At 35.0% G+C, this 23863-nt stretch overlaps 2 protein-coding genes across 3 annotated transcripts; one reads left to right on the top strand and one right to left on the bottom strand.

Moving 5' to 3' along the window:
- Positions 1 to 1513: 1513 nt before the first annotated feature.
- On the bottom strand, positions 1514 to 6356 carry LOC147556542 (uncharacterized). 2 transcript variants are annotated; one of them, XM_086664562.1, is made up of 5 exons: positions 6144 to 6356; positions 5797 to 5840; positions 2415 to 3135; positions 2144 to 2293; positions 1514 to 2049 (listed from the first exon to the last, which is right to left on the bottom strand). In XM_086664562.1, the coding sequence occupies exons 2-5, from the start codon at positions 5826 to 5828 to the stop codon at positions 1903 to 1905; spliced, it is 1050 nt and encodes a 349-aa protein (XP_086520688.1). In that variant the 5' UTR covers positions 5829 to 5840; positions 6144 to 6356; the 3' UTR covers positions 1514 to 1902. The 2 variants fall into 2 exon arrangements, with proteins under 2 accessions (XP_086520688.1, XP_086520687.1); XM_086664561.1 differs by lacking the exon at positions 6144 to 6356 and adding an exon at positions 5959 to 5977.
- Positions 6357 to 19721: 13365 nt separating this feature from the next.
- Positions 19722 to 20492, top strand: LOC147556541 (uncharacterized). Its single transcript, XM_086658655.1, has one exon. The coding sequence runs from the start codon at positions 19722 to 19724 to the stop codon at positions 20490 to 20492; it is 771 nt and encodes a 256-aa protein (XP_086514781.1).
- The last annotated feature ends 3371 nt before the right edge of the window (positions 20493 to 23863 follow it).

Genomic DNA, 23863 nt, shown 5'->3' with positions numbered 1-23863 from the left:
GCAAGGTGCTTGCAAGGCTCTGCAAGGTGCTCTTGCAAGGCTCTGCAAGGTGCTTGCAAGGCTCTGCAAGGTGCTTGCAAGGCTCTGCAAGGTGTTTTGCAAGGCTCTGCAAGGTGCTTTGCAAGGCTCTGCCAAAGCCTTCTAAGCTCTAGCAAAGCTTTGGAATTTTATATTGTAATTGTTGTTGACGTTCTTTTACGGGGGTTCGGGGGTGGAGCCCCCATTTTTTTAAAGAAATGTTCAAAATAATCATACTAAAAATATATATAACTTTAGACGACATTGCAAGTACTATGCAAGCTTTAACAAAACTTTGGAAATTTTCCCAGGATTGATCAAAATCACTTGTAATAACCATGAACTATATTCACATCATTTTCGTCTTCTTGCTACGGGGTTCGGGGGCGGAGCTCCCTCTTTTTTGAAGAAATTTATATGTATCTTTATAATTTAATCGTAAATATTGTCGAAGTTCTTTTTTTTTTAAGAAATGTTAAAAACAATTCATACAAAAAATATCTAACTTTAGATTTTGTAACTTTGTAAGGCATTGCAAGTACTTTGTAAGGCATTGCAAGTACTTTGCAAGGCTATGCAATGTGTTTGCAAGGCACTGCAATCACTTTGCAAGACACTGCAAGGAGTTTGCAATCTATTCAAAACATGTAAAGGTAATATGAAATACACAAACATTCTTCGTTTACATTGAAGTTTACATTGATTTTGCACTTCTTTGTAGTGTTTTACAGTTTAATTTTACAACTTAGTTGTTTGTAGTGTAAGTTGTTTCCCATTTACACGCAAAAGACCCTGGAAATTGTTTGCAAGGCTCTGCAAAGACTTTGCAAGGCTCTACAAGTACTTTGTAAGGCTCTGCAAAGACTTTGCAAGGCTCTGCAAGTACTTTGCAAGGCTATGCAAAGGGTTTGCAAGGCTATGCAAAGGGTTTGCAAGGCACTGCAATCACTTTGCAAGACACTGCAAGGAGTTTGCAATCTATTTAAAACATGTAAAGATAATATGAAAATAAAATACACAAACATTCTTCAAAATGTAATTATAATAAATACCTTCAATTTCTCAACCAATTAACAAAAATATTCATTCATTCATCAAAATATTCATATCCAAGAGACAAATTTAAACTTTTTTTCCTTTTTTAGACCAACAGTAATTCTCATCAGAAATGATATCAACAACTAACTTTGCTCTAAGTTTTGTCATCTCATATTGTTTGATCTACATTCCTTCAAAATCACCACCCTTCGTAATATTTGCAATAAACTGACACACGTATAAAGCACAGTCCACTCTGTAAAGAAAAGACAAGTCATTGAGTTGATAAATAACCAAAAGCATTACTTGCTATAATAAAAAAATGATGATTTTATACTTACGAAGTTTCTAATTATTGTGGACAGTGTACTTGTGTTCTCGTTATTCGCAAAGGAGGTTTTGGACGCGAATTATTGCTACCATAAGCATACAAAAGACAGGCATCTACAACATGGATCTACAATATAAAACAAATACTTAGTTTACATGGAGTTTTCAATGATCTGTAATCACTTTGCAAGGCTCTGCATGGACTTTGCAAGGCTCTGAGTGTGCAATCTATTTAACACAAACATGAAAATAAAAAGAAGACAAACACCAAGGGTTGAAATTTACCACTCTGTTTGCATACGTGAAAAATTTGTCAGGCTTTCTCTTAAAATCTTCATTTTCATAGTGTGTCATCATGGAGTTCAAGTGATACCATTTCCAAGGATTCATAGTCAATACCAAAAGCCACCAATGATAACCACTGAGGTCATTCTTTGACTTCGGATGATTGATTGGGAAGGAATCATCAAATGTTGATAATTTTGATTGAAGTCTATCGGTTCTCTTGGGAAGCTATTAAGAAATATTAATAGAACCATGTAAGTATTCTTTGAAGTCAAAAATCTCTTTCTTAAGTAGCACGGTTTCGCTTCCTGGCCTCTCTAGCTCTGAAGTCTCTTCTCTATCTTCTCCACCTTCTCTACTATAAGGTGTCACTTCCACCTAAAATCATTGGAAGATGAACATGTTAGTATAAGTAATTATAGGGTTACAAAGAATACGTGAATTATAAGAGGATTTGAGACAAACATCTTACATTTGGATCTACAAATTTTTTTCTTAATGATTCAAAAGTGGCAGGTTTGCATTTGGAATTCCACTTAACGATGGGAGGATCGCCATTCCCTCCTGCTTTTCGGTTTGCGCATTCTTCTGCAACTGTGGGTAGGCATTCGTATGCCCAAACCTGCAATCAATTACAACAAAGATAGTTTCACAAAGCTATTCTTTAAATTTAAAAAGTTACTAGATTTGAACTCATTGTGTAAATCTAATAAAAATTAGAAAATAAAATCAAATAACATTACCTGAAATTCAAATGGGCAGCCACTCAAATAATAAGTTATTCTATTTTCCTTCTTCTCTTTCTTTGATTCCATTGCACGAGGCAATGCCTTCTTCAGGCAAGATAAAGTGCGTTGGAAAACCTTAGGACCCCATGGAAATTTATTGAATTTCTCTATATTATCCACCAACTCTATATGTTTTGTATCTACACTCGTCCTACGAGCATCTTTACCTAACAAAAAATAGTTTAGGCACAACAATAAACAAAGCTTAACCTTATCTACATCAACTTCACAGTCTTCAATACATCTCTTTAAGACTTCCTTGTTGATGCTTAACTCTTCTGAAAAGTATTTCTCTCTCAATGATACCTCGTCAAGATCTTCCTCTATGTCTTCTACAAGCGTGTCTTCTTCATCTACTTTCACATATTTCAACCCCATAATCTTAGAGAAGTCAACAACTGAAAACTTCAATTCCTTACCCACAAAAAACTTCATCGAACCATCATCCATATCCGATGATTTAGTTTCACGCATCAACATGTTATGCACAAGTACATAATAAAACTTAAGGTCATTTACATCTAAAAGATGTCCAAAACAACTTTCTTTGAACATTTGCTTTTGTCTATCATTTTTCAAGTTATCTTTAACATAAATCATATCCTCGATCCTTGAAATGCATGTCACTTTCGCATGAGGTGCTTCTTTAGTCTTTAATGATAGGTTACGTGTCATCCTGCATAACAAATAAGAAATCATATTGTCAACCTCCAATTTTAATACTAAATATAACTTACCCAAACAAAATTTAAACAAACACCATTTTACAATCAGATATTGATGTGCATTCAAACACAATAGATTCCTATGAGGAAACATGTCTAAGTGAACAATATAATAAACATGTGAAGAAGCATATATAACACAATTTCATAATTCAGCAATCTCAATGGGAGTTATCCACACTTTTCTTAAGAACAACTATGAACATTATACACACTTTGCTTAAGATAATACAACAACAACAATATATAATGAATGTTAATAATGAGCTCATATATAATTACCGAAAGTCTAAGGAAGTAGATCACAAATAAATGAATACAACAAACTCAGTAAAGAAGAAAAATCAAGTACCCATGAATGAATAGAACAATTTAATCATAATTAACATATTATAGAGAGCAAGAATCGCCCCCTTAACAGCTCGTCCAGTGTTTATGAAAGGGATTTCCAACGATACGTTATGTCATCTATTCTCTTTTGCTAATTTTAGCACCTATTTTTAGTAGAATCACACATGTATATAGTTACATGAATATATTTAACAACTTCAATGATCTCATCTAAATTGTATCGCACACTGTGTATTTTAGCACCTATTTTAGCACCGTATCGCACACTGTGTATTTCTCATTTCTTTTAAGAAAAAAAGACTCCAACCCAAACCCTAATCAGATTCTTTTAAATCCCAATTTGATTTAAATGTTTCAAATGCTCATATTGATTCTATTGAATGGAATTGAAGTGTTATGCCTATTATGCCTTTTCTCCTCTTACTCTTGTTATATCTATTAATTACCTCAATAAATTCCCCTCATATCTTGTTCACAAAAATAAGCCATGGTTGATTCAACTTATTATTGTTGCTTGTCCATGATTGGCTGCTAAGTTTGAATAAAACCCATGTTTTGGTTATGGCCAGTCTTCTTACCATTCCTTTTCTCCATTTTCATTTCGAGTCTGAATCGAATCGGACCAAATTTCGAAGTGTTTGTTTTGTTTTTGTCTCGTTGGAGTTGTTTGATTGCCGTTTTGGATTGATTTTGGCTTTGTTTGTATCCAACTATCTAGATAAAGACGAGTCTGATTTGAAGAATGCAAGACAAACATACAACACCCAAGTCTCTTTCAGAATACCTCCCTTTTCTAAACCGAGTAAACCCCATAGCTAACAAGTGATTTTCAGTCTATTTCAGATCTATATAGAGATAAATTAATCCTTAGCCTATGATAATATGCACTTGCCCGATTTCAGTAGATTAATTTGAACAGGAGAACATATTATTCAGCTCATCTTTTCATATACAAAAGCGCAAAAACACACATAATTAAGACACAGAATTCTTCGAAAACACGAATGTCAATCCTCATCAGGATTATCTAAACCCAAGGCTGGCAAGTTCATATGAGGAATTTTGAGTTCAGGGAGATGAGTAGGGGTTTCAATACGAGGAACAAGTGAGGGTAAATCAATGTCATGTTCATCGTTCCGTTCGCCAACCTTAACTACAAGAGAGAAAATATGTATTGAAGCCAAAACAATTCAAACAATGGAAATTTAGGTCTTTCCACTCTTCATTGGAAGATGAATTCTGTAACACCACTTTTGTTCATAGAACATTGGTTTGAGTAATCATCAAAATCATACCAAGTTGAACCCAATAAATATTCCAACAAAATTTCATAACCAATTCATGGATATACTTAAAATCAACAAGGAAAAAGTGGATGAATGTTATCAACTTTCTGAAATTAACTTCTGAATTCAATGTTACAAACCCACTAGCTATTATCTTCACTCTGACATTTCTACAAACAGGTTATGTGCTATATTTATTATGTGGGTATTATTTCCCTAAACCCTAAATATATACTACTAATAAAATATGAGATGTCATGAACTCAAAGAAGTAAGAACCCTAGTTAACCTCCATTAAAACCCTAACTAGAAGCTTAGCCTACATTAAAATCCTAATTAGAAGCCTCCATTAAAACCCTATTAGAGCTTGCTCCAAAAAAAATCTAGGGATTTAGGATTTAAATTTGGGGGTTAGGGTTCCCAATTTTTAAGAGAGACAGAGGGATACCTGAATCAAAGAGAGTGATCGATTGAGAGTGTTGCGTGAGAAAGATTGTTCGATTCAGAGAGAGTGCCCGAGAATGAGAAAGATGAGAGAGTTGTTTCCCTTTTTCGGTCGACTAGAGAGAGAGAGTAAACTCTGATTTTGGCCAAATTAGGTTGTCTAGATTATTTAGACAATCTTTTATAGTGAGGAGCAAATATGGAAGTTTATGGCTAAATTAGGGTCATTTGACCAATACTTGGAAATAAGGGTCATTTTAACAAATTTGACCCAGTCAAAGCTCAATCCACCTAAATTCCCAATTTCTAGGGTGGTTTAGCATTTTATAGAGTTACTAGAATTTAGATGAATTACTTGCTAATGAAGAATCTTTACAAATCATGTCATCTAAGAAAAAGAAAGAAAACGGCTCTCATCTATTTTAGTTATAAATTGATTGCCATTTTCTTTCGTTTTTGATAAGTATTGTAAAGAAACTAGTTATAGCGCTGGGAGGTTTAGCATTGTACCAATATAACATTGTCACTTACTTGTGTCTTAATTTGAGAGGGCAAGTCATCATGATTTGTTATTCCTATAAAAAAAAAACACAACAACAGGAAATTAAAAACCTCATATAACAACTACTTAAGGAGACTTAAAAAAAATGCCTAGGAAAGAAAATATATATAGTATTATAAAGAATATCATACTTAGTGATGAGCAACACACAGGAACGGCTCAATGCTAATCCGATTAGAAGAGAGACCATTAATTAGAAGAAACATTATTAATATATCAATAAAGAAAAGAACTTGTTCAAGTAAAACTCAAAATTATTATGAAAGTTCACTTCAAAAAAATAAAAGAAAGAGACGATAAGCTAGTTCATGGCTACCTGATCTCTTATGTTGATGATCTTCTTGAAAATTTGGAGAAATTTTATGTAAGACATTTGAGGTTTAGGTGGGAGAAGAAAAACGTTTCAGATTTAGGTATAGAGAAGGTAAAAAATATTATAAGAAAATGAAAGGAGGGAGTGGGATATTTATTGAAGAGAGTTAGGGTTTCTATGTAGCAGCTGGTGCCGAGAAATGGTTCGTAGGTGGACATTTAGCTGAATGGTAAAGTTAGAGAGAAAAAATGGAGAGGAGTCAAGTTTCTATAGGCACCCCCTTCCACTCCCTCTTTTTTACAAATCAAAGTCAACGAGTAAGCCTGGTCAGTCAAGAAGTCTCTCTAATGGTAAAGAAGTCTCTTTTTTACAAATCAAAGGCTCATATATAGGTATTTAATAATTGGGTTAATACTATTTTGGCCCCCTAACGATGACCAACTCGCCAAAATAGCCCCCCAAAGATGACCAACTTCCAATATAGTCACCTAAATCACTTTTCTGTCTACTTTACCGTCCAATATTAGTTTCTCTTTTTGTCATTACCAATTCTACCCTGCTGACATTGATTTGTCCAATATTTATGGTCCCAAGAACATTAAATTTCATTATTAAATTTCACCTTTCACTTAACAATAACTTTTTTAAAACTTTTAGTTAGTTCTTCTTCTCTCTCTATCAACATCTCTATATTTGTATCTTCATCTCTATTATCATCACATTCAACATTTTCTTTTTAGATTTTTTTCGAAATCACTTTTTTTAATTTTATTCTCTCATAAATCACCACTCTTGCTGGTTGAAGATTGATCAGATGTTAAATAAAAAGTAATGATATGTTATTTTGGTACATTATCAGGATACATTCATTTATTTTTGTGTGATGAAGAATTTCCTAATTCAAAATGCATTGTATCGGAGTTAATAAATCATCATCCTTAACAAGTTCCTAAGTTTCACCAAGGTCATATCTATTTGGACCAAATCCATCACCTTTTCTTTAACTTGAACAAGGGAATCAAGCTACTAAACTCTTTTCAAAATCAACTACTCCATTAATATCAACCATCATCGGTAAATAGGTGTTTCAAAAACACCTAATCTAGACAAAGAAAGTATGGAGAATCAAAAAAAGTCATAGCAATCATAATTAATAATAAAGATGAAAATATATCCAGACAATATTAAATATTAATCGACTTAGAATACACTAAATATTAAAGAATGATGATGATGGTGGTGGTGGTGGTGTGGTGGTGGTGGTGGTGGTGGTGGTAGTGGTAGTGGTAGTGGTGATGACAATGAAGAAGATAAAAAAGGTGTTAAAGATGATGATGGTAATGAAGGAGGGAAATAGGAAGATCTTAAGATAATGGAGGATGGGATAGAATTAATAGGGAGAAAACAAATTATTTGTTGAAGGAAAATAAGAATTTATTAATGAAGGATATAACATGGTGATTAATGATCTAGAGACTATAAATATGGGGAATAATGTCAGAAGGGTAAAATTGGTAATAGATAAGAAAAAAATTTAATGTCTGACGGTAATTAGACGAAAAAGTAATTTAGGGGGTTAGTTTGGAAGCTAGTCATCTTTTGGGGGCCATTTTGGTGAGTTGGTCATCTTTAGGGGGCCAAAATGGAATTAACCCTTAATAATTTTAATCCTTTATGTAAACTGTCCAAATAGCCGCACTTCAAAAAAAACTCTCAAATACATATCCCTCCTGTTTTTCGCCCAAAAGTCTTGTCAAAACTTTCCATCTTCATCACAGAATTTGTTATATTTTCAAAAGAAAGAAAATATTTTTCCATTATACTTATTCCATTTTCTCCCTTCTCTCGAACACTGTTGTTCCTTTCTCTTTTAACCAAAGCTTTATGCTCATTTGTCTCTCTTATACTCTTTTTTTCTCTCTTTGTAAACCGAAGCTTTCACTCAGTGTCTTTGTGCTTCAAATCGGTGCCTCTGTTCAGGTGTAAAGGTGAAAGGAAGGGTGGTTAGAGGGTTGGCAAACAGATATGACGGTTTGCTAAGCGTATCACTGTTTGGGTGAGATTTACTATTCGATGCGTATTGAGATCACAAGCTAGCCCGATGAACGATGATGACGACGGGAGAGTTACGGAAGCTCTTATCGGGGTATTACGTTGATACATGTTTACACTGCATTAGTCAAACGTTCGATAAGGTGTCGCCTGCCTACATACTAACAAAGGTCGACCGACTCTTCCTAGCCGAATAGTACGTGAACCCGACTGAGGGCGTAGTAATCTTGGTAAGCTAGAAAAATTATCTTGTTATATTGCCTTATTTGGTGTGCATATTGATATCTCTGTATATATGTAACACTTATAACTATTGATATATCAAATTGTTGATGTGTGTGGTGTGGGTAGGTTGTCTAGGTATCCTACTGAGTTGGCCTTCGGGTTATCTCATTCCTATTTTATTTTGTTCAATTGCAGGTATTAGTGACTCGGAGTGACACAGTTTACTTCGATGGCTCACATTATGTAAGAATATAATTTCTATTATATTTTCAACTTACGATTTTATCACGACGTTAATATTATATATGTATCATCTAGAATAGTTAGGATCGTTCTCTCGCTTGTTTGTGATTGTACACATGTAAATAGTATGCAAGCTATCACTTTGAATTGATGTTATTGATAGGTTGGAGTTTATGAAAACATATATGAATGTTGACACATTTTTCAAGTTTGATGTGTTCAATTTATAGAGAAGATTCTGTCCAAATTCAGTCTCTTCTGTGAATTGTTCATATACATGAATTCAATTTGTTTTTCTCTTTATGAAAACTATTTTGGATTACACATTTTCCAAACATATTTTCAAAGGTTTCAATTATATTTGATTTTTTGTTGCGTTTGTTCTTGATTTGTAACCCGTGATGAGAGTTTTGGATTGGGTTTATATTTGAAACTGGTTTGAGTGAGTATTATACAGAGTTTCTTTTATAAACTGTCTGGCAAACCGTGATTCGGAACACGGGGCGTCACAATTGGTATCAGAGCATGAGTATGTGCATTGGGCCGACTGGCATCAGAACATACTTTTGAGCGCTAGTGTGTAACTAAAAGTACCAAGGCTTGTTATATCCGTAAAAACTTCAAGATAAAATATGAAAAGATAATAATATTGTTGATTTTTTTTTGTTCTTATTTGAGATTTTAAGATTTTGATTTTACCTTTGCTGACTTTTATGTGCTCAGCACATCTGAGTCATGCCTTCGTGAAGGACCACTCAGATAACATAATGTGAGTAAGGTTCATTTAACGGTAAGTTACTTACATTATAACCTTGTTTTCTGAGCACATTGCCTGCAGAAGATAGCGATGATACTGGACCGAGCTTTTCTAAGGTATGAATTGCATTCATATTAGGCTTAGGTTCGTAGCATTGGTTGGTTGTGGATGGACTTCTGTGATTTTCATTACCTACTTCTGTGATTTTCGTTTCCAAAAAAGAAACGTAGATTACGAATATGTAGTGAGACCTTTCTTGTTTTAGGGTTTAATTAGATTGCTTCAAACCCTAAGTCCACCCCTAGACATTTATAATGGAATATAAACCCTAGTTTTAGATTTTTTTTAGAAGAAAATTGGGGACTATTCCTAATCTTATGAATGAAGTTCAACTATCATAAAATACACAAAATGCATGAAACAAATTGTCTTTTCCTCTAAAACCGTATATCTATCGATCTGGACTAATCAGATAATTAATATCTAGGGCTGTCACTGACCTCTTCCGGAATCTCAAATTGCTCAAATTCAATAACAAACAGCTAGAAATCAATATTATGAAGTTATCAGTAGGAAAAATGAAAGCAAATGTTTATGAAGAACCCTAGATTTCAGTTTGAAGTTTGAATCTTCAATTTATACAAGCATTGTATTCGTTATACCAAACAAACAGGATACCCAGTTGAAAAGACATCGATGCAAAATGTTCATGGAATTCTTCAGTGTATTACGGTAGCATGTGGTAAACATGGAGCATTTAAACCGAAAGAAACCAATTTAGTTGGTCCCCAACCTAATGGTAAGAATGGATGCAAAACTAGAGTTGCGGCTAAATTACATAGTAACAGGAAACAGGAGACTACTATTGTGTGTCAAGTCCATAATCATAACCTTAGTCATGGAAAAGTCCGTCAATATAAATGTAATAGGAAGATCAATCCGTTTGTGGCTAGACAACTAAAAATCTATGATATGGCAGGAAGTCGAAGTTACAGGCAACAAGTTGTAGCAGCGGATGGACATGAAAATGTCCCATTTAATGAAAGAGATCGTAGAAATTACACCCAAAAGGCAAGGGTGCTACGTCTTGGGGAAGGAGATAGTACGTCGATTCAGGAGTATTTTGTGGCTCACCAAAGAAGAAATATTGGTTTCATTTTTAGAATGGATTTAGACGACTATTGTTGTGTACGTAATGTGTTTTGGGCAAACCAGAGGAGTAGAGAGGCCTATAAAGAATTCAGAGATGTTGTGACATTTGATACGAGATACTTAACAAATAAGTATGGTCTTCCTTTTGCTCCGTTTGTTGGAGTAAACCATCATGGACATTCTATTCTTCTGCTTTGTAGTTTGTTGTCTAACAAAGACACAAATACATTCACTTGGTTGTTTACGACATGACTTGCTTGTATGGAAGAAATAGCTCCGTCTGCCATTATTACAAACCAAGATAGAGCTATGCAAAATGCATTGCAGGCGTAATCCCAACACAAGACACCGATAGTGTTTTTGGCATGTAATGAAGAAAGTTCCTGAAAAACTCAAAAAATAAAAAATTTCGACGAGATATGTTATTTTCTTGGTAAGATTGTATATGAAACTCTAAAGCAATCTAGATGAGGTGGGTAAAAGATAGATAGACCGAAAGAATAAGATTAAGATCTCATACCTTGAAGTTTCCAAGATGAGTAATGTGTTGGATTTGAAATAAGGTGTTGCGCTTACCTCTCTATCTAGAACTCGATTTGGGTAACCTTCGGCAGCTTCGGTGGGGCTTGAAACCTTCGGCTGCTCGATTTGTGCTCAACGTGGTTAATTCTGTCCATCTCTGGTACTTGATTTTTTGTAGAGATGTAACGGAAGAAAGAAGAAAACCTAGCTCTGGAAGCAAGAAAAACTCACAGAGAGTTCAATTTCTGCTTGGTTTGGTGGGAGACTAAAATCCGGGCTGTTGATTTAGGTACGACGGACCAAAATGAAAACAATCAAAAAAGACGAACTAAACATGAATAAAAGCACGGAACCGAATTACCCAAGGAATAATAGCAGCTTATCCCAATATGTTTTAATTATTGGTCAGTGTGCTTCCAATTCTATTCATCCTACAAACTTCTTTTCTCTTCTTATGTTGTAGTAATCCTACTCACTAACCAAAAATGCAAAATCAACTAATAAGGACCACTCTTAAGGCATTCCTGGTAGTTCAAGTTCATTTTGTCATCTGTGACTGTACCCCAAAGCATTATCCACAATATCATTTCTCATGTTTTCTCATGACAATATGTTCTTATGGAATGAATTTTTTCGGTATTTATTCGCCAAAATTTGAGACGGATAATACGTATTTTCAAGAAATTTACTTCTTATGCAAAAACTCTCTCTCTCTTTGCAAGGACATGATTACAAGGAAAAAATCAAACAAAAGAAAGCCATTTATTGAGACATTTAATTGATGAGTGAATTACAGGACCCAAACCAATTACCACATTGTATCAGAGCAAAAGCCCATTTATAAACCTCCTCTTTTTACAATCAACAACAAAAAAAAAACAAGATTTTAATCCACAAGATCTAATTTCACACTGCACCAAAATAAGAACAAACCGATCTCTTCCTCGAAACCAAATAGACAAAATCAACAGAACCATAGTTGTGACCAAAGCACATTAATAGCTCATCTTCATATACTAGTAGAACATAACGTAAAGCAACTTCGTGAACATGAGAACAGTGAAACAATAGTGAAGCCCTACGTGATTCTCAAAATCCACATTCTCTCTTAACCATTTTATTAAAAGAATGTCAAGAATACAATTGAGAAGGAAAACAACAGATCTGTTATAAGGGTTCACATTTTGTCCATTGGAACGATGAAGACCCAATTTAGGGTTCTTATGATGAAATCCTCCTACGTTAGGGGATTCGACAGGTGGTGACTGATAACCAGTAGGAACTTCATTATCTTGACCATCATTAGAATCAAGAATATTAATCTCACCACCATAAAAAGAGTAATTGAGAAGAGACCCAATTCCATGAACCACAATTGCTTCATTCTTGTATAAATCAGGATGAGTAATAACAATATCGTCGATCGTAAAATTCAAGATTGAGTTGTTTGTGACAAGAATTGTGTTGTTGGGTAAGAGAGTTGGGATTCTTGAACCAACTTGGAAGGTTTCAAGGAGAGAGAAAGTGAGTAGTTGTGGGATGCTATGGTAAGCCATGATTGATGGATCAAGTTTGGAATATGAGATATTGAAGAGAGGATTGTTATCATCAGTTGGGATGAAAAGAGTTGCAGAAGAGAGTGGGAATGATGATGGGTAAGTTTCAGAGAGAAGTTTAGCCCAATAATTGAAACCCCCATTGTTGATTAAAACTTCAACAATGCATTGAAGTTGTTCTTGAGATTGTGGTGTTTCAGCCATGGAGAATGTGATTAGGAGAGAAGAGATCAAGAAAACAACCAGGAAATTAGTATTAGAGTAGTGGGTAGCCATTAAAAAAGACAATAGAGAAGAAGAGAGATGATCTTTCAATTTTCAGTAGACAGATTAATGAAATTATAGAGAGAGAGAAACAATGAGAGAGAAGTATGAAACAGAGGAGAAGAGTGTGTGTATATATATATATATATATACAGTATATACAAATAAAAGTCTTGAAGAAGAGAGCTAACAACTTTATAACTGAAATAACTGTATTTGTAACTAACTTATTCAGTTAATGTGAAGGACTGAAGGTCATGTACACTCACCCCCAGTGCTGACAGTTGCAACGAGTGAGAATCTAGTTAACCTACTTTCTGTTCTAAGGAGATGTTTGGAAATCTGTATGAGTGTCTTACTATCTCTGAAACCCACCCTGCCTTGATAGTAACTTGTTTGTATCTCCACGGCCAAGAGTGGGGTTCCAATAGTAAAAAGAAGGTAGATGTTTTGGGGGAACAAACAAATGTCCTGGGCACAAAATTTCATAAGATGGGAAATAAAAAATGCACTCCAAGCACACCCTTCTTCTCATGTTGCTGACTGACTCTCTGCCGACGACTTCTTTATGTTCTCTTTCTTTCCTCTGTCTCTCTCTCTCTTTCCATCCTTATCCCTGCTTTTCTTTCTCTCTCTCTAAGTTTCGGCGCAGGGGAGGGCCCTCTGTCGAAATCCTTCCATTTTTCAAACCATTTTTCGTCTAAAAAACCAGACGAGGGTTCCGGCGAAGGGCCCCTCCCCTTTATCGGAAGTTAGAAAGAGAGATAGAGAAAGACAAAGAGGGATGGAGAGAGAGAGAAGAGAAAAAAGAGAGAGTGACGAAGATGAGAGATGAAGGAGAGTGGTGGTGGCGCCCGAGAATGATGGTGACGCCGTAATTGGTGGTGGTGAAGTACAAAAAAGTACACTATAACTTACTCCTTTCAAATTGCAAGACACAATTTGCTCTTACAGCCTTCTCTCATCAGATAATACCTCATTGAAAAGCCTATTATCATGCAGATTGGGCTTCGTCACCTATATCATATGAAATTTACAAGCGGAATGTTGGTTAGTTATTATAAGCTCAAATTTTATTGCTCTGAAACTGAGTTACAAAGTTATGCAGACCAGATTGCAAAGCTATCCATAAATTAAAACAGGTTAGTCGGTTACATGAGGTATAAGTCTGGTCGTCTATTTTTGTTGGGAGTTTGACAGAGATCACATCCGACGGCTAATATAAAATCTTCTTAGTGTAAATTAAATCAAAATATAAGGGTATTAGTGTAAATTGACCAAAATCAGTTAGGATATCCCTACAATAACTAGTACCTATGTATTTCTCTCCTTACCCAAGATTTTCTGTCACTCTTCCAAAATCGACGTCATCTTTATTACTGATCGTTCTCTCTTTTTTCCATCTCAAGAGAGTTTTTCTCAGAAATTTTGATTTAAATGTCATCTCCAGCATTATCCAAGAGGGATACGTCGCGTCTGTAGGACGCGGCGGAAACCTAGTGCAAATTAAATTACAAAACTCTGCAAACCAGATTGCAAAGCTCTACAATGAGTTTGCAATGCTTTGGAACTTTGTTTTAAACTACTGCAACTGAAATTCATAACATATAAGAACAAATAAGTAATCAAATGTATAGTATAATAAGAAAAGAAACAATTAAAGATACTGCAAAGAACAAATATGTGGTTAACTGTTCCAAATTATCACATTCTATATCATAACCATTCATCAGAATATTCACAAACGCATTCATCAAAATATTCAGAGCAAAAACTATATTCAAATGCCTTTTTTTGATTTAATCCAACAATATTTATCATCTGAAATAATTTCAACAACTATTTGTCCTCTAAGTGTCCTCGTCTCATTAGGTTCAACCTTCATTTCTTCAAAATCGTGGCCTTTTGTAACATTCAAAATGCATTGACGTACGTATAGATCACAATCAACTCCGCAAAGAAAAAGACAAGTCATTTAGCTGATAAATCATAAAAAAAAATATGTGTAAGCATGAATAATTTATACTTACGCATTTCTAGTTGTTGTGGGCAGTTTAATTTACACATTCATCAAAATATTCAGAACAAAAACTATATTTAACCGCCTTTTTTATCTAATCCAACAATATTTATCATTTGAAACAATTTTAGCAACTATCTGTCCTCTAAGTTTCCTCGTCTCATTAGGCTCAACCTTCATTTCTTCAAAATTGTGGCCTTTTGTAACATTCGAAATGAATTGACATACGTATAAAGCACAACCAACTCTGCAAAGAAAAAGACAAGTCATTTAGCTGATAAATAATATAAAGTATTTTACTTGCTCTCTCTTTATTCTTAAATGAGGTTTTGGACGAGAATTATTTGTATTGTAAGCGAAATAAAGAAGGTCGTCCACAATATTTGTCTAAAATATAAGAAAATACTTGATTTAAACATTATAGTATAAGTTAAATTACACTATTCATTTTATTTTTGCGAATTGTAGTTTTTTTCGCATTAATAAAATTTGTCGCCCTTTTCTTTTCTTGGCATCATGGAGTTAAAGTGAAACCTTTCCATGGTTTAATCATGTACAATATCAAAACTGACCAATGATAACCACTTGAATCCTTCTTTATCTTCGGATGATTAAGCGGAAATATCAACATTTCAGAAAGAAACATCAAAGTTGCATAATTTTTATTTTAATCTTTTGGTCATCAAGGGCATCTATAGAAAAATACTAGTTATAACCCGCCCTTAGGGCACAAATAGTTGTGCCTAACACATCAATAAGAAAAAAAACGACTTGCTTCACCTTTGCCTTCACTTGTGTGTTCATTCTCTCGTACAAAAGATTAGTGATTTTGGAACCCATTAATATGAAAAAGGCGTAATTCACCTTCGCAAACAATAACAAATAAAAGAACCTGAACATGTATGGAGAATTGAAACTAAAAATTAAAATATGTAAATAGTTTTGGAAAAATATAGCTTTAAAATAAAATAAAAATCTGAAATAATTGATGGTTTTGAACATAATACAAAGAAACAAAGAATTGTAAATATGGTTTAAAGGATAAAAAGATATTGTTTTTTACTTTTAAATGAAAAAATTTTACTTACAAGAAATAAAAGATGAGTATGTAGATAAAATTTTGCAGTGGATAGGTGGAGAAGCAAACATAAGAAAATTGGATTGAAGGATTTTAGGAGGAGAAAATTGTGTAGATTTTTGTAAAATGACAACTTAGAGATGATAGGTTGTAACCTACAAATAGTTAGTTATTTGCAAGGTAATGAAAAAAAATTAAAGATGGTTAATAAATTATAAAAAAATTGCTACTTTCTTAATTTATATACAAATTATTTTGACACGAAAATTGATAAAAGATAAAATTTATAAATTCACGTAAGAAATTATTAGGAAAGTTTACATAAAAAAAAAATTCAGATAAATTATAAAAAAAAAAACTTAGTGAAAATTTACATATGAGGAGGAGATATGCCGCTATCAATTTACATAATTCGTAATGTGTAGTAAGTATAAAGATATAAGAATATCAACTAATGTATAGATTTCAAATGATCAAGATTAAAAAAAAAATAACAATAAACTTCCCAAAAGATGTTCTTCCACACCAATTAATTGGAAACGATTTGAGTGTTAGGAAAGATTGAATAATCAAAACTTCAAAAAAAAAATATATTTGTTCACTACAAAAAGATAAACATAGAAGCCAAATCGGTAGTTAAGTCAAAATCACTATATAATTTGTATAATAGGATGAAAGTGAAGAAAATGACATAGATGAGAAGATATATATAGACTATAGAGAGAGCGAGAGATTTGTTTTGTATTTATGATTAAATATTTACAATTGTATTTACAATCAAACATTTTACTATCCACAATTGTATTTACAATTAAATTGATAAAAGAGTTATATTGAAATTTCGGAATTAACCATATATCGAAAATTACATAATTATAATATCGAATACTAAATAACTAAGAAAAATTAAAATTGAATTGTGAAATTTGTTTCATTTGTCTCTCTTAATCACATTTTGTTATCTCTTCTCCTGACGAGGCTCATAGAGATCAACAATTAAAATGAAATAAAAGAATTTCACCATCAACTAAGTACTTATGACCCATTGTTTCTAGCAATGTTTTTTTTTATTAGCTAATATTTCTTTGTAATTCTTCTACTACGAAGGAGAAATAGGTGTGAGGATGAAAGGTTATGAGAGGAAAGTATATATAGAGGAAAGTATGGAATCCATTAATCTCATTTTTATAACCGATGAACAATTACTTCTTGAGAAGTTATAGAGATGAAGAGGCTATGAGTGAAATACCAAAGGCCGTGATTAAAAGAAGAAAGAAGGGTTGGGATGTAAGGGTCATGTTTTCATAACCTAAAGAACAATTCTTTAAGGAGTTATGGAGAAATTTTAATGACATTTGTTTAATATAATATCCATTTAGTAGAGGTCATTTAAAGGAGGTTTTTATGAGTGGTATGCGAGAGGGTGATCAAATTTTACTTTTTTGAAGTAGGTAATAGATCGAACGGTTAAGATGATAAAGAAAATGTGATAAACGTTTGGATTTGTCTTTTGGTTTGTCCCAGTCAATATAAAACTTTGTGTTTTATTATATAGATTTAAAGAAACATTTGAGTATGGTGTGATTTTTTTCAAAAACATATTTGAACTACAGGCCCAATTTCCTGTTTTATTTTGTTATAAAGACAAATTAAAGTTTTCTTCTTCTAGGCACCTTGAAAACTTTAGAAATAGGCTTGAAGGATAATTTTAAAAGCCCCTCATTTTTTATACCTTAAATAACCTTTATATTTGGGGAATTTACAACAAACCCTAAGATTTGGGATAAGTTCTAAGTCAGAGAGAAAAAAAGAGACCTGTGGGTTAGGCGATAGTTTGGAGATAGTTTTGCTAGGGTTTCGATCATTTGGAAGGAGAATCTGTTGTTTCAAGGTATAATTTCTTCTTAGTTGTATATTTTCATTCATCAACAAATATAAGAAATATTTTGCACAACAGATTATGAGTTATGAATAATAATTTAGAGTCATTCATGATAATTTATTTAAAAATACAATTTGATTTTGATTTCTTTAAATTTTGTTCTATAAGATTAATTATGTTTACAAGAGTTAGGAAGAGGTTTACAAGACATTGCAAATTGTTTGCATTGCTTTTGCAGTGATTTGCAAATAGTCGGTTGTTATTTATTATAACTCATAACTGTTTCTTTGTTACAGTTTGATGGTTCCGACCGTTCTCGGAGTATTTCAACATGTGGTTAAATTTGTTTGCTTGAAAATTGGAAGTGATAGTACTATACTCCATTTGAAAGAGTTCTTATGCAAACAATGGAATGATTTGACTCCATCACTTTTTGAATTGAGTTGCAAAATAAACAACCAAGTTATGAAGGTAGATTCTGATTTACATTTACAATCAGTATTTTATTATTGTTTGGCGAAACATATTCACCTTATTAAAATACAAGTTACTGTTACAAATCATGCAAGTTGTTCTTCATCTATCGTCACTACCGCGTCATCATCAAATCATAACACAAGTCCAAGTGTTGTTCCTTTACTTTCTAGTACTTGGGCATTCAATTTTAAACATGTAGGTCAGAAATTTCCAGGTGGTGTACATGAAATACGTATGGAGTTAATAAAATACTCTCTTGAGTCGGGTTATGGATTTCGTTTTGTGAAAAACGATCCTTATAGGGTTACAGTGGAATGTACTAGAAAAGAACCTGGGTGTAAATGGAGAATTCAATCCACGAAATTCTCCAAAGAGAGTGATATCTTTGTTATCAAAATGATGAATAATTATCATACTTGTGGTGCTAGACTAAAAGACACTAAGAAACGTCGTTTCACAAGTGCTGTGATAAAAACATTGGTGATGCATAGTGTTCAAAGTGATCATATATCAAGCCTAGGCAAATTAGTGATTATATATTGAATACATATGGGTTTGATGTTAGTTACTATTACTCTTATACTGGCAAGACACTAACTTTGAAGGATATTCACGAGGACGCATCTTCGTCTTATCATCATTTAGTTTCTTATGTCGATGCTCTACAAAGAAGTAACACAAATAATTTTGTGAAACTTGAGATTGACCCTAATTCGAAAGAATTTCAGCGTTTATTTGTTGCATTTGGGACTTGTATTCATGGATTTAGATTTTGCCGTCCGATTCTTTATTTCGATGCAACATTTTTCAAAGAAAAGTTTAGTGGATGTTTATAAGCTGCAATGGGCAAGAATGCCGAAGGAGGTAAAACATGTTCTTTTCAGCTTTGTTCTTGTATTTATTTTGTTCAAATCATTGCAAGCCTTTGCAAATTAATTTGCAGTGCTTTGCAAATTGATTTGCAGTGCTTTGTGGTTTGCAAACTGACTTGCAAGACTTTGCAAACTGATTTGGAACTCTTCTACAAATGCATTGCAAACATGTTGATTATAGTGTTGTTCCTTTTATTGTTTTTGCATGTTTTTATCCACTTGCATTTGCCCTCGTAGACACGGAAAATCAAGCTAACTGGTTGTGGTTTTTGGAGATTCTTTATAAGATTATTCCCGAAAGAACTTACACATTTCTTACTGATAGACATACTGGGCTTATAAATGGTATATCTACTGTATTCCCTTCGAGTCACCATTCGAGTCACCATGGTTATTGTGTTTGGCATTTAAAGCATAATATATCTACTAGAAAAAAAGATAATAACTATGCATTGTCTCACATCCTTGATCTTTTCACTCGATGTGCTTATGCACCAAACCATTTAGAGTTCAAACCTCTTTTGAAGAGTTAAAAACTGTTGGTGGCCAATCTTTTGAAGCAGTTCTTAGGGCAACACCTGTTGAGAAATGCGCAAATGCTTACTTTCCAGTCAACAGATATGGTGGTACATGTTCCGGTATAGCTGAGAGTTTTAACTCATGGATTTTAGAAGGTCGCAGTTATCTAATCACATCATTGATTGACTACATTCGCAAAAAATTGATGGTTTTATTTTCTACTAGACGTGATCTTGGGGATAGTTGGACCACTATTCTTGGACCGGAGATGAAAAAAGAACTTGATAAAGGATTGAATAAAGGTAGAGTTTTTAGAGCACTACGGGCTTCATCCTCGACTTTTGAGGTTGTTGATGATAGATCTTTTTTGGTGGACCTTGAGAATCGTACATGTAGTTGTGGGTATTGGAGAGTATACGATTTTGCTTGCTATCATGCTCTATGTTGTATTTCACGTACAGGTTATAGTCCATACGACTTCATCTGTGATTTCTATCGTGCTTCTCATTATTGTGCGTCATACGAGAAAGTTATTGAACCTGTGGTTGATTGTGATCTTCCGAATCATCATCCCGACGAGCTTATTGCTTTACCACTGACTGAGAAGAAGAAACCTGGAAGGCCAACGCAAAAGAGGGTACCAAGCAGTGGAGCAAAGTGGAAGAGGTCGATAAAGTGTAGCGTGTGTCATACATCTGGTCACAACAAGAAGACTTGTAAACGTGATGTTTGAACCAGTTCTCATTACATTATTACTTTTTAACAATAAGACATGTCAATTTAATACATAAATTAGTTTTCATTAGCATTCACTTGCCTTTTTGCATATATTGTCTTCATTTTTATTGGATGAACAATGTCGTTGTAATTGCTAATTGTTGTGCCCAATCGGAGTTAATGTGAACAATACGAGTAATCCAAGACAAGCAAAAGAAATAGTAAAGAACGATAAAAAACAGAACACAGAGATTTACGTGGTTCGGTGACCTACTCCACAGCGACAACGGCGCGATGATTTCCACTATGATAAGCAAACAAGTTTACACAAGAGATTCGTGAGATTGTGTCTTACTGATATCTCCTTAGGCTTTAGTTTATATACCCACTAAACCCTAATCCCACCGCCTCACCGACTCTCTCTTTACAACTGACATTATACATAGATACGCTAATTCTAATCACCGACATAAGCCTAGTTTCGCATTCTAGCACTGTCTCGGAGTCCTACTTTGCCTCAGAGCACTGCTTCGCATACCAGCTCTGTCTCAGTACTCCGCTAATGGGGTCCAAGCTTCGGTAGGTTGTACCGAGTTCAATACCAATCCATATTCGAGTCACTTCTAATAATTCTCCACCTTGACATGAATATGCTCCTCTTGACTTAGATCTGCCACCATTATAGCTCTGCGCCTCTGAGCCATCGTCGCTCCAGCCCTGCTAGGGCTAACATCTGGAAATCCCAATCAAGTCTAAGCAATGCTTAAACTTGAAAGTTGTAACTGCCTTGGTCAGCATATCCGCTGGATTTTCTGCTGTAGAAACCTTTTTCATCGTGATCTTCCCTTGTTCAATCACGCCCTTGATAAAGTGATACCTGACGTCAATGTGTTTAGTTCTCTCGTGATACATTTGGTTTTTGGTCAAATGCACTCCGGTTGGCGCAGTAGACCTCTGTCACCTCCTGCTTCAGGCCCAAATCCCGAACTAAACCACTCAGCCATATTGCCTCCTTCACCGCCTTTGTTGCTGCCATGTACTCAGCTTCCGTCGTAGAAAGCGCTACCACCGACTGCAGCACTGCTCTCCAACTAATGGCACTCCCGTAAAGTGTGAACGTATAGTCCGTTAGCGACCTCTTCCTATCAAGATCCCCCGAAAAATCAGAGTCTACAAATCCAACTACCGAACCAGAAGTGTCAGCCCTTCTGTCGTAAACAAGACCAACCTCCGCAGTTCCTCTAAGATACCACAATATCCATTTCACAACCTGCCAATGACCTTTCCCAAGTCTGCTCTTGGAGCTGCTTACTACACTAACAGCATGTGAAATATCAGGCCTTGTGCACACCATAGCATACATAATGCTACCTACTGCATTTGCATAAGGCACCCGAGATATGTACTCCGTCTTGTCATCAGTTGTTGGTGACAGTTCCCCCCAAAGCTTGAAGTATGTTACCAATGGAGTACTGACATGTTTTGCCTCAGTCATACCAAAACGTTCCAATACCTTCTCGATGTACGTTTTCTGAGACAAGAACAGTTTCCCAACAGATCTGTCTCTCCGTATCTCCATACCCAATATCTTCCTTGAGGCACCCAAGTCTTTCATCTCAAACTCACCCTTTAATTGACCCTTTAATATGTGGATTTCCGATATATCCTTGCAAGCTATCAGCATGTCATCCACATACAGGAGTGGGTATACATAAGAACCATCTGATAGTTTCCTGTGGTACACACAACTATCATACCTGCTTCTGTCATAGCCGTTTTTAACCATAAACGTGTTAAAACGCTTATACCACTACCTAGGAAACTGTTTCAGTCCATACAAAGACTTCTTCGGCAAACAGACCTGGTCTTCTTTCCCGAGAATCTCAAACCCCTCTGGCTGACGCATATAGATTTGTTCCTCCAGCTCTCCATGTAAGAACGCAGTCTTAACATCAAGCTGCTCCAATTCCATATCATACAAAGCAACCATAGCAAGTATCACTCTAATAGAGCTATGTTTAACAACAGGAGAAAATACTTCGTTGAAGTCTATCCCTTCTCGCTGTGTAAAACCCTTAGCTACTAACCGTGCTTTGTAAGAACGCAGTCTTAACATCAAGCTGCTCCAATTCCATATCAGACAAAGCAACCATAGCAAGTATCACTCTAATAGAGCTATGTTTAACAACGGGAGAAAATACTTCATTGAAGTCTATCCCTTCTCGCTGTGTAAACCCCTTAGCTACTAACCGTGCTTTGTAACGTGCATCTTCCACCCCTGGGATTCCTTCCTTCTTGAAAACCCATTTGCTACCGACAATCTTCTGACCCTAAGGCAGCTCAGCTAGATCCCAAACCTGGTTCTTCCAAAGAGACTCAATCTCTTCATTCATGGCAAGAGACCACTACCGTGAATCATCGCTCCTCATAGCTTCTTCATAGGTGCATGGCTCATCTCCATCTATGCTTTCTCCCACACTAAGTGCAAATGCAACCATATCTGCCATCCCATACCTTTCCGGTGCCCGGATGTCTCTCCTTCCCCTGTTCCTCGCAACACTGTACTGAACCAGCTCTGGTTCAGCTTCCTCAGCTTGCTCATCTACTTGAGGCCGAACCTCTTCCGGAGTGTCTATCTCAAACTCCACCTGTTCCCTATGATCTTCCTGCTCCACTTGTTTACCAACACCCTCCCGAGCATCTACAGGAGTTACCTTCTGAGTTACCATGGCTAACTCATCAAAAGTAACATCTCTACTTATGAGAAACTTCTTCAATTTTCCATCCGGATTCCATAACAGATAACCCTTAACTCCAGGCTCATACCCAAGAAATACACATTTCTTAGCCCTCAGATCAAGTTTACCTTCCTTAACATGTGCATAAGCCGAACAACCAAAGATCCTCAAGTTCTCATGATTACCAGGATAACCAGACCATACCTCATTAGGAGTTTTACACTCAATAGATGTACAAGGTGAAATATTTACCAGATACGCTGCCGTGTTCACTACTTCAGCCCAGAACACCTCCGGCAGCCCTACATTCGAAAGCATACAACGAGCTCGTTCCAATAGAGTTCTATTCATACGTTCCGCCACCCTATTCTGCTGTGGGGTCTTTCTGACCGTATGGTGTCTCACTATCCCTTCGTCTACACAGAACCTATTAAACTCATTTCCGCAAAATTTCATGCCATTATCAGTCCTCAAGCGTTTGATCGATTTTCCAGTCTGTTTCTCGATCAAGGTCTTCCACTGCTTGAACTTGACGAATGCCTCATCTTTGCGTTTCAGTATAGAGACCCATACTTTCCTGGAAAAATCACCTATTAAGGTCAACATGTATCTACCCCCACTATGTGAGCTGACCCGAGAGGGACCCCAA

The sequence above is a fragment of the Eschscholzia californica genome, unplaced genomic scaffold (assembly GCF_041429995.1).
Source record: "Eschscholzia californica isolate CP2 unplaced genomic scaffold, dmEscCali1.0.p SCAF_2, whole genome shotgun sequence".
NCBI classification, from domain to species: Eukaryota; Viridiplantae; Streptophyta; class Magnoliopsida; order Ranunculales; family Papaveraceae; genus Eschscholzia; species Eschscholzia californica.
This window is presented reverse-complemented; position numbering and strand designations above follow the sequence as displayed.